This window comes from Acanthisitta chloris, unplaced genomic scaffold (genome assembly GCF_000695815.1).
Source record: "Acanthisitta chloris isolate BGI_N310 unplaced genomic scaffold, ASM69581v1 scaffold19085, whole genome shotgun sequence".
Taxonomy (NCBI): domain Eukaryota; kingdom Metazoa; phylum Chordata; class Aves; order Passeriformes; family Acanthisittidae; genus Acanthisitta; species Acanthisitta chloris.
In genome coordinates, this window is record NW_008673348.1 from 1 (window position 1) to 11,547 (window position 11,547).

The 11,547-nt window shown below is 39.2% G+C and overlaps 1 protein-coding gene across 1 annotated transcript in view; it reads right to left on the reverse strand.

Annotated features, from left to right (window-relative positions):
* Window positions 1–53: 53 nt before the first annotated feature.
* The window catches only part of ABCG8 (ATP-binding cassette, sub-family G (WHITE), member 8), a 12,661-nt gene continuing 1,167 nt past the window's right edge, over window positions 54–11,547 (reverse strand). The window contains exons 2-13 of the mRNA XM_009074927.1: window positions 10,901–10,999; window positions 9,992–10,148; window positions 7,792–8,030; window positions 7,236–7,368; window positions 5,903–6,172; window positions 3,865–4,030; window positions 3,682–3,774; window positions 3,167–3,366; window positions 2,964–3,040; window positions 1,332–1,593; window positions 675–802; window positions 54–191 (exon numbers count right to left, since the gene is read on the reverse strand). Of these exons, the coding sequence (XP_009073175.1) occupies window positions 54–191; window positions 675–802; window positions 1,332–1,593; window positions 2,964–3,040; window positions 3,167–3,366; window positions 3,682–3,774; window positions 3,865–4,030; window positions 5,903–6,172; window positions 7,236–7,368; window positions 7,792–8,030; window positions 9,992–10,148; window positions 10,901–10,999 (1,962 nt within the window). The remainder of the gene's footprint in view (window positions 192–674; window positions 803–1,331; window positions 1,594–2,963; window positions 3,041–3,166; window positions 3,367–3,681; window positions 3,775–3,864; window positions 4,031–5,902; window positions 6,173–7,235; window positions 7,369–7,791; window positions 8,031–9,991; window positions 10,149–10,900; window positions 11,000–11,547) is intronic.

Below are 11,547 nucleotides of genomic sequence, written 5' to 3' on the forward strand. Positions count from 1 at the left end.
CGGGAAACCGCCGCCCCTGCCGCGGGCACCGCAACCTGCGCCCGACCCTGCTCCTACCAGTCCTGCGTCGATTTCTGCTTGATGAAGCGCAAAGACAAGTAGTATAAAAGCAGAAAGCTGCAAATGATGCCAGTGAGGACGAGGTAGCTCACGTAGAGAGGGTGGGAGTCCAGGTTCAGAGCTTTAGTGATCTGTAATGGCCAACAGCAGAAAATTAGGAAAAGACGCCAAATTTTTGTCCTGGATCTGTGTTTTAGGTGTGAGCTTCCCTGAGTCCTGCTGCCTTTCCCCTTGGTTTCTAGCTGGGTATGACTTTCAGAGTGGTTTGACAGTGGATTGCAGCTATATTATTCCTATTTCAGAGGGATTCAGCTCAGCTGCTGAACAATGTCAGCAAGCACATCCTTAAGGGTTCTGTAGAAAAGAGTTGCCCTTTATTATTTTCTTTTTTTTTCTTCATTTTTTTCTCTTCCACCAAATCAAATGCATAGCAGGAGTGACTGCTGGACACCTTTAGGGACAAATTTACAACATACCTCACGTAACGTGACTGCATGTGTTGACTGGCATTTGCCAAATTCGAGGCCTACAGCATCTACTTAAATATGACAGGCATATAAATAGCATTCCAATCAATTATCAAATGCTTGTAACAATTTTTATTGCTGACTTACGAGTTTCCCTGGTATTTGAAATGTAGTATTTCCAACAGTCATTTCATATGTGATGTCAGTGAATTGAACTTGCATCATGCTTTGAAAATTCCATCTGATAAAAGATATTTTAGAAACCCAAAACGGAACTGGAAAAAAGAAAGAAAGAAAGAAATCGATACATGTACACAAAATTTGAGACCTCAAAAACTGCTGTGCTGCTGCCAGATACAGAAGGGTTTGCCTCATTTCTTGACAGCCAGAGCCTGTAAACATGAAAGAGTTTGGACAAAATGGCAGATATACTTCACATTGTTACATAGAGATGGGAAAAGAGAGGCAACCTAATATCCATATCCATCAAACTCCCACTGTCAGCTAAGTCTTCCTGGAGTTCCATCTTCATCTTTTGAATATAATTCTTTTTGCTGAAAATTTAGCAGCCATGTAAGAGTTGAGCCTTTCACTAGTGCTTTTCTAACCAAGCTTCTTCTTGCCTCATTTTCAGGTGGAGAAACTGATGCAAAACGTGTGATCTGACTCCACCATCACCATCCAAGAAGATAATTGCAAAGGTAGGAATAAAACTGAGTTTTCCTGCACAGGATACACTCAGCCTCACAACAACCAGTCACTGCTGAAGGCCAGTTTGGAGGGATGGTGAGAGCTTTGTCTTACCTGTCCAGAGGCTATCCAGGCTTATCACGAAACCACCGCTCAGGTAGAATGATGTGAAAAGGACATTGCCAAAGAAGGCTGAGAGCTGCAACGTTGGCAGCAGTGCTGCCACCCAAAGTGCCATGGCACGGGCACTGTACACAGCCAGCCAGAGGAAGTTCAGCGGGAAATGTTCTGCTTCAGGAATGAGGTTTGCCAGCCAGTAGATGGGAATGCCATAAATTATAACAAAAACACAGTGTTCTGGGAGTTCACCCAAAATCTGTTCAGGAAAAAGATAAAAAAAAGAAAAAGAGAATAAGCTGAATGATAATTACAAACCCACGTGAGATGTGCCTTCATGTACTTATGGACTTTTTATAAACACTACAAGAAATAGTCCCTTAGAATGCAATCATCTCCCTGTTAGGTGTTGTCAGTGACATGCAAAAACAATCCACAGCAGAAACTGAAATCCTTGCTAATTCTTTTTTCCAGTTGTGACATTATTGTGTCCAGTTGTGACAACTAAAACTAATTGTTAAGTGGAGACGATTCTTATTACAGATTAGATGTCTTGTTTTGTTACAGTTTTGGCAGCTTCTAAGAATTTAAAACACTTTCCCTGAGAACTGGTGAGCTTGATAACAGCAATGCTGTTATCAGCTTGACTCATGGCCACTGTATGTTTTGTCCCAATTTGGTTGAACCTAGTATGAGATCAAATCTGAGACAAATTTGGCTATTAGTCCCTTCCCCACTTTATCCCAAAGCAGCCCAGTTACCAACTGAATTCATTGTAAAACAAAAATAAAATTAGGATTTTCTCAGGTTTCTAAAGAGGTGTATGAGGGTATTAGTTCTTTCAAAGAGGGTTGCTGCTATCCTCTAATACTAAGGTTGTAACAAATTACATCGATTTCTCTGTGAATAATGTGCAATCTTTGTGACACAATGCAAAGAATATTTTTCTCTGGCAACCACTAATAAGCATTTAAAATCTTGTGCAGAAATGGAAACCTAAATTACAGATGCCATGGCAGGCAGTACTCATCTAACAGTGGCAACATCACAAAGAAGGGATTATTCTAAACCCTCATGAAAAAGAGAATGTAATTTTTAAAAAGTTCTAAATTTAATTCCAGGAACTCTGGCTCTTTATGCACTTAATACAGTTTTTTGTCTCTGACCAGTATAGGCCCAAACAACTACTGGAAATGTCACAGTTAGCATTTTCTCATTTCTGGTTTGCTTTTGCTTTAGCATTTGATACGAATATTTTGTTTTACAGATCAAGACATGTAAGCAAACTTTCAGAGATGCTTCAGTGATTTAAACATGCAGGTATGTAAAATTGTCTAAACCCTCAAATTTGAGCCTGAGATTTCTCAAACTTTGGCCAAATAACCCAGTGAAAGATTCTCCTTTGGCTTTTCTGGTGTGGGATCGCAGCATTGACTTAGGGCAAGAGATCTAAAGTAGTGTGAGGCTAAATCCATTAATGCCAAGGAAGCAAGAACCACAGCCTTAGCTGGCAGACACAAAAAAAAAAAGTCTGATATGGATGTGATCATTTATACAAGACTTCAGTTTGCTTGTGTTGTTTCATGTTCAAGACAGCTGTTTGTATTTCCTGGCAACACAACCAATTACCTTAGCAAAGAAGTATGGGCTAACAGTGTACATTCCGCCTTCCAAATCATGATAAAGCATTGCTCTTTCTGAATGACCTGCGGGGTAGGAACAAACAGGTTGGTTTTATCCTTGGGTTGTATTAGTAAGTTTAATTCTTTCATTGATTTAGGAATTTTCTGAGTTCGATTGCTGATAATGTTTACAAGAAAACTGATACTTACATTTGGCAATAACATCCAGAATTATTGTGAATGGGACTAGGGCACCTATCATGTACAGCAGTGCTGTTGTGTCACGAATAGAGAGTCCATTTTTTTCGTGGCCATAGTACAAAAATCCAATTAATAATGACATAAGAAGGGCCTCAAATCCATGGATTAATAACGTTGAAAGATCTCTGAAGTCATTGGAGATTTGACGACTAGGAAAACAGCAACATTGACCGTAAGATATAATACTAATGCCAGTCATATTCAGACACTTTGCCTCAAACACTGCTAAAATCAATTCATGGAACCCGCTGACTTTGACTAGGACAGGACATGGGCTGTCTCTTTCTGTAAAGGATTTTACCTAATGAATGAATGAAAGCTATGAAGCATCTGTAGCCACTGAGCATTTCAGGTCTGAAAGCCTGAAGGATGGCAGTGAGTGTGGGGCATTTTGTACTTCTTTCTTATGATTTACATTACAAATGAGCATGATACATAACTGTCTATGCTGAAGATATATTTACCTCAATAATATAGTGAACTGCTTTAAGGGTCCTGGTAACTGATCACTTGAATGGTGGGGCATGTTGATAGCCTCTTCTGAATTCACATGGGACCTGCCGAAAGGAACAAGAGAAAAAGCATTAAAATTAGCTACTGGCTGTAGCTATTGTTCCAGATCTCTTATATGACACTCTTTTCTTTACCTCTGCTTGCTGACTGTTGTTGCAACATTGTCTTCTTCAGTAGCTTTCCATAAGAAATCATCAAAATGTTTGACTTTTTCTAGGAACAAGTTGGCAAGAGTATTTGCTCTTTTTCGGCTTTCCATCTCCTTTTCTGTTGTCTGTTTGTCAATACTGGTCAAATCAACTGCAAGACATTACATGATGTGAATCCATGTGCTATAGACGTGCTAACTTTATGATGTGTTTAGAATCAGGGATTTCATTGTGAACAGACAGTACAACCTTTGTACATGCATTAACTTCCTGTAGTTAAAACTTTATTGGTTACTTTAGGTAATTAGAGACAAACAGATCGTTAATGTGCGTGTTTCTTACCTAGTCATTCAATGAATCACTGAGAGATTATGTGATTACTTATTATGGTATCATAAACTACTATTTCAGATTTTACTAAATTTCACGGTGCCTTGAGAGGGCTGCTGAGAAAAAACAGTTTGAATTTTCTTTCTGGCATCTAAGCATTTACAGTCTTTTATGCGACTTTGACTTAAATCACATGATAGTTTCTTCATCTGCAAAATTATAGTTATCATCTTATTTGTATTTTACAGAGGTGCTATAAAATTTCCTCAATCTTTACCTGGTACCAAGAAAGTCCAAGAAGAATATTATCTAAGGACAACACAGTCACTGCAATAATAGTTGACTTAACATTATTTTTTTTCACTTAACAAAATGAATTTTTGTAAAAAAAATCTAAACTTCTAATAGTATTTTCCCAGGCTGATCTTCAGTGTAGACTGACAATACCAGATGTTTTGCAGATGCTTTCTGAGAGAACTATCACTGCATATTTCCTAACTCCTTGCATTGACGTCATCATCGTTGTTCAGGACTCCTTAGTAGGAGTCCATCAAAAATGAGTTGCAATCTGCCCTGCCCCTTCCCTTCTGCCATGGTCTTCTGTTTCTCTATCAGACACATAGCCAGCATCTTTGCATTCCCATCAGGTGCTTCTTCTTGCTGTGAATCCTCTGCCATCCCATCCTATTTCCAGCTGCCCATATTTCTTTTCTCTGTCTATAGGTGCTGTCTCTGTGCATACCACTAAATGATCTTCCACCTGCCTTTTCTTGCTCCCCAACTCCATGTCATAGGGCTTTGTCTCTGTAGCTACAAGAACCACAGGCTCTTGTTCTCCATTCCCATATGAGGGTGCTGCAAGCCTTCCTCAAGGCTGCACTTGGGTGAGGACTGCTCTGAACCCTGATAGTGACAAAGGTCTTTTTTCAGGGCTTAACACTGAGGTTAACTTCTGTTTATCTCTGCACAGCTGATCCTGCCTGCCACGTGGGCACAGAGCAAGAGGTTACTTCAGAGCATTGAAGTTGTCTCGTATCTGTACCAGGTTTCATAGCCAACTTGAGTGCAAAGACCTAAGGGCTAGAACTGAACCAGTCTCTGTTAAGAGATTACTGCCATTAGATTAAAAGGGACAGATTCCTTTTCCATGTTGCAAAAAAACAGAAGAAGTATGGATCTGGGTCCACGTAAACGTTATTTAAGGAGTAAAAGGATTGCTGGTTAGGGTTAGCTTTTTTTCCCTTCCAATGTGCTGTGTTGGGCAGTACTCCTCTTTTTCATTTTGTATATTATTCCTGACTCCTGGAAACTAGCTTCTACATTTCTGGATTGACAAGTCAGAGAACTGGCTGCAAACAGCAATTGATCAGTTGATCTGTGTTTTTCCCAAAGTTTCAAAGAGCTAAAACATGGGGGGGATAAGTGTGCAAAACATGTGGAAGAATTGCTACACCTGGCAGGTTTAAAAGGAGGATTATTTAAAATTTATTTTGTCCATACCTCTTGTTTTTGTTACACGTCCTGTACTGACAAATAAGGATCTTAATATAAACTGAACTTGCTACAGTATTGATTTGAGTCAGTTACAAGGCATTTCTAAGGCAGTTATGGTCAATAAATCAACATTAGCTACACACTTATGAAAGCAAATGATTTCCCGTAAACCTTTTTTATGACAGTGCTTGATACTGACCATAAAAATCCGCAGGATTGCTGTACCTTGGGCAGGGATAGCCTAGTTCTGTGAAATACTGGACCATGTCTCTAGCTGTTCCACAGTAGGCAGTGAGTCCAGAACTCATCAGAAGAACTAAATCAAACAGTTGGAAGATATCTGACCGGGGCTGATGAAGTGAAAGAAGCACTAATCTGTTTCCTTTGGCCAGTCTGGATAATGTTATCACAAGGTTATGTGCAGTAAAACTGTCCAGTCCAGATGTGGGTTCATCAAGGATGAGTATTCCTGCCAAAACCAAGATGTTTAGCTGTGGAAAGCAGCATGTTTGATTTGGAAAATATGTTCTAAGTGAAATGGTGCTAGTGCATGAAACCTCACTGATTATTTTTAAATGTATAGAAAAAATAATATTTTTTTTAATTTCTGTACCAGCACATCTATTCCTGAGCATCACTTCTTACAAAAGTCAAAGTCTGCTGCTTTCCCCATAATTACAAAAAAATAACTTTATACAGGCAAAAAAATTTCAAATTCATTTCCCAATGAAAGAGCTAAGAAGAGGCTCACTCAAGAAGCTTTTGATATATATAAGATCAGATAGGGGATTCAGTCCTGCAGAATCACCTGTGGATTTGGCCTCATGTTTTGCTTCTGCTGAAGACAATGGAAGTTTCTAGTTCACTTGTGGCATGAGCCAGCCATATCAGTGTGTTGCACAAGATTGCAGAGACTGATACACAGCCAAGAAAATGACCTTCCCTGTTAATACATGTAAATAGGGGCTGGGTCAGGGGAAAGGAAAACAATCTCCACGTTATAACAGGCCAGCAGCCTTCCAGAGTAATTTGTGGCATGTGGTCAGATAAAAACCAAAGCTTATACTGATATGCATAAACCAGAGCACTGCTGTGAGGATAACTTCAGACAACTTGCAGTGATGTTTGTGATAGTGGTTTTAGAGAGTGATGGGTGAAGGGTCCCGGAGGGGTTGTGCCTGGATCTGTCACATTTGCAAAGGTGACAGAAGCAAAAGTGAGTTGGCTGCTGAAACACTGCATTTACAGAACTATTACTGTAGCAATGACAGTATTATTTGTGATCAGCACTGATTTCAATTTAAGCAAATGGACCAGCACTCAGTCACTGTGTCTACCAGTCCTATGGAGAGAGAGCCTCTGGCTGAGCGTGGTGCAAGACCTCTGAAGTGTCCTGATTTTGAACTCCCCAAGCTGTCCCAAGGGCAACTGTGTGTATGACTCTTCCCTGAAAGCTTCTGGCTTCATTTGCTGCCCCATTATCCACAAGAGGTCTGTGGTAGGTGCGAGGAAGGTGTTATGGCTCTGCTCACCTGGGTTCCAGAGCAGCTGCACACCGATGCTCACTCTCCTCCGCTCACCTCCCGACACTCCGCGGAGGTACTCGTTCCCCACCCTGGTGTTTGCACACTGACGCAAGCGTAGTTCAGCTATAACATCTTCTACCTGGGGAATCCAAAGGGTGGCAGGGATAAAGCAGGAGTTCATTTGTGCATTTGTCCAGAGATAAAACTGAGAACTTGATTAATGTGGTTAAAATTCAGTTATTTCAGACCTTTCAGTGCTATCTGATCAAGAGACACTTGAAAACAAGTCTTGCTTTTAGAGATAACATTAAAAAAAGACTCAGTGATGAAAAATATAGTTCATCTTTCAGCCTCCTTGATGCTTTCTCTAGATTGTCATTTTTTTATGAGATTTGGAACAATTGCTGGCTTCTATCTTGAAAGAAGAGGAAGGTTTATAATTCATAATCTACATAAAAAAATGCCAGATTAGCTGTTCTGACTCCTAACACACAGGATCTCTTGGATAATTCCTGTCAGACACATTTTTGACAACTTTATTTTTTTCCAACAGCTTAATTACCCTTTTTTTCCTTTGTGAGTCTGAAAAAAACTTTGGAAGGCGCAGTTTGGCGACGAACAATAGTGTTTCTCTGACAGTCAGGTGGGGGAGCAGTCGGTCATCCTGCCGCACGTGTGCTATGCATTTCCTAACAAGCTGAGGAGTGCTGGGCTTGTTGTTGATCATGACTTGACCAGACTTGATTTTGCCTCCATGATCCCGGCAGGTTATCACATCCAGCAAGGATGTCTTTCCACCACCTAGAAAAATCAAAATAGAAAATTAAATTAATTTCCAAGGGATCATTTTGAAAAGCGACTTTGTCACAGACAGAGGATAGATTTTTCCCTCCTTAATATCTCTTCCCCAACCCTTCCTGAAGTTTCTGCGAAGCCATAGACACAGAATGGTGTTCAAAGAAAATGGTGACTATAAGCTCATGGTCAGAAAATCTCTACCCTCTGGAATGCAGTACGTAACTCTAACCCTTGGCATTTCTCAGCAGACTTGGGTAGTTGGCCATTGAGGACACCTCCATGAACACAAGAAGCAAGATTTCTTTGTCCTCATTCCCTCTCTTTCACTTCTGAAACATAAGGGAAAGGTTGTGTCCCACCCTGGCTGCAGGGCTGGCACCCAAATGCTCAGCAACAGCTTTCTTTGTGTGGAGGGATTTGTGAATTCAAAAACAGCAGCTGGATCAGCTGAATGACTAAGATGCTGAATGATTATACAGACAATAAGAACCTTAATCATGATTGAAATAAAAATTATTATGACTTAAGTAAGACAAAAAGTCACTTAATTAAGAAAAGCTGGCTCATACTCAGAGGTAAGAAAAGTAAAACAATGAAAACAAACCCTGATTTGGAGTTAAATAGCAAATGAATTCTCCCTTTTTGCTGTATGATACTGTATGTAAACACACAGAGCTCTCTTATTATGATTAGATGTCATTTATTTCTAGTCTCCCTGTTGAAAGATTAACTGCACACTTGTTTCTTAATACATACATTTTAAAAAAGAAACCCATCCATCTGTAAACCACACATTGCTCTGTTTAAGAGTGACATATTGATTGCCATTGACAATGTGAAACCCATCAGCAGTTTAATCCATTTTACTAAGGCATTTGATGAAATAGATGATAAACAGCTTTTGAAAATAGTTTGACTAGTTTGCTGAAAAGGGTTTGTGTTCAGTGTATGTTACCTTACAAAGGTGCTGTATCTAGAACTCAATATGTTATTTCAGCACAAGCTTTTCCTTTTATTATCAGGAGAATCTTTAAGGTACAGCTTCAATTACATTAAGGATATGTGCTAAGAAAAAATTCCCATGGCAATAATGAAGAAAAATCTCTTTTTGTAGAAATAAAGTTGAAACTTCTTTGGCAAATATGCTTTGCCTTTGAGAGACAGCATCTTCACTGATTCACTGAGCTAACCTGATGTAAGAGACTAGTGGACACCCAGTATGGAGGTTTTACCTCCAAAATATGGTACTTTTTGCTTCAGTTTAACAGGTCACATGTCTCCTTCTTATCCCCCTAAATGAGCTTAGACTCAATTCAATACATGGGGTGAAGGCCATTTCTCCATTAGTCAACTTCACCCTAGAGAAAATTAGACCAGTTCCACCAGAAAAATGTAGGAAAAAAAGAAAAGGATGAAATAAGAGACCCCAAACAGAAGAGGAACTGTCTTTTTTCTTCTCTGTAAGTTTCTCTTAATTAACCCAAACGTGATATTTTTGTCCTGTTAGAATTGTTTCGGTCCAAAGACAATTCCTGCTTATGGCTGTGCAAGTTGGCACTGATCTTTCTTGTGAGGTCTGGCCTCATTTGTCTGCTATGTTTCTGGGTAAGGTCTGCAATTGGCCTTTTTTGAATCTGAGCCATGAATCTGATTCATGTCCAGTGGAGCTGGGGCTGCAGGTGACAGTTACAACAATATCCCATGACACCTCAGGAAAAAAATAGCACATGTGTACAAGACATAACAAAATTGGGTTTGAAAATAAATTTTCATTCCCCCCTGCCCTGGTATCATTCTTTGTGTCCTCCTACATCATGCCACTTAAAGAATGTATATAAGTGACACATTTCTAATAGCTTTTTTCTCAACTAGATTTTGTCATTCAAAAGGCTGCAGAGTATTGCTCTTGTCTGAGTATGTTTTAACTGAGAGCTGGTCATATAATGAAATTTAGTTGCTCTTACCAGTGCTCCCTATAATCGCTAGCATCTGCCCACTTCGAACTTTTAAATTCAGATTCTGGATTATTGACACACGAGAATGGGGATCTGATTTCCAGGTCCAGGGCATTTTCATCTGCGCGAGGTTTTCATACCAGGGAATCTGGGATGCTGAGTTAACCTAACAAAGAAAGAAAGAAGCCCCTTCAATTCAAGAAATAAACTATTTAACAACAAATACTATCAAAGTTGTGATGTTACAAGCAAAGAATACATTAAAATAATATTGTTAATCTTCAGAAATACATGGAAGGAAGTTCTTTTGCAGCCACCTATGGTTTTAATGCTTTGCTTCTTATTCTGTTAATTGCTCAACCTGTCTCTGTCCTCTGTTACTTTGCTAATTTATTGCTACTGTAAATGTTAAATGTCTAAAATTTTTAATATAGTTTGAAATTCAATGAAGCTCAAAATTGTGAAATCTACTCCAGTTGTTGTGGTGGCACAAAGGAGATGAAAAAATTTCACTGGATGCTTGAAGTCTTCCTTGTTAGTCATCCCTCTTTATATCCTTCAACATACTCATTCTTGCCAGCAAGATCTCACATCATCCCTAGCCAGACAGAAAGTCCCTCTGCCCCAGCCCTCAGAGGAACAATTCTGATCAAGACTGAAAAAAAAAAAAGCAGAGCCTAGAAACTGCTCTCTTATCCTGTCATATTCCCTAGCTTTACTAGACATGTTTACAGTTTAGTCTGCAGTCAATATTGCAGCCAAGAGTGTGATTCTGCTCACAGAACCATGTATTTGACTGTGCAACAGTTGTGTGAACTTTTTCAGCTTTGTTTGGCTTTTAACATGCCTTGCACATAGAAACAGGCATTGCTGGATATGCTTCCAGCTGAAGGGAGGTATGTAAATGACAACTTTTACCTGGTAGTTGAGATCTTTGACCTCGAGAACGTTTGATTTTCCGCTGTATGTGAAATACAGACTGCTATCTTCTTCAGAGGAAAAAATAGTATCCTGGGTCTTGGTCTGGAAAAGTTGTTAGGTTAATTACAACAGTAAATTGCAATAACTAAAGTGCTATTAAAGTTTGAGTTCAGAAAAGATGAAGTACAAAGGGAAATATATTTAGAGATTATAACAGTATTGTTGATGAGTTACTGTAGTACAAAAGCCTGAAGGGTTGAAACAAGTTATCTGTTAATCAGTGTGAAATATGCTTTTTTCTAGTGACACATATGAGGGCCAGACATGCTGTGCTGTGCTTTTCTAGTTGCTTTCAGTTTAAAAGGGATCACTTTCAAAATGGAGATAAATGTCATGTTGCTATAAAGAAACATTTTTTTTTTTGGAGGAAAAAGGATGTACTGTGCGAGCAGTGTTAGTCTACTGGATCAAAATGGTGCATATTGTAATTTGTAAATTATGGCAGCTAAAAATTAAGGCTCACTGGAATTATGCCCATTATTAAATTACACATGGGCATATAAACTTGGAGGTGTTATGAACAAGTAGGTGTGCAACCACAAGTACAATCTTTATCCTCTTTTTCTTTTCCTTTTTTTTTTTTT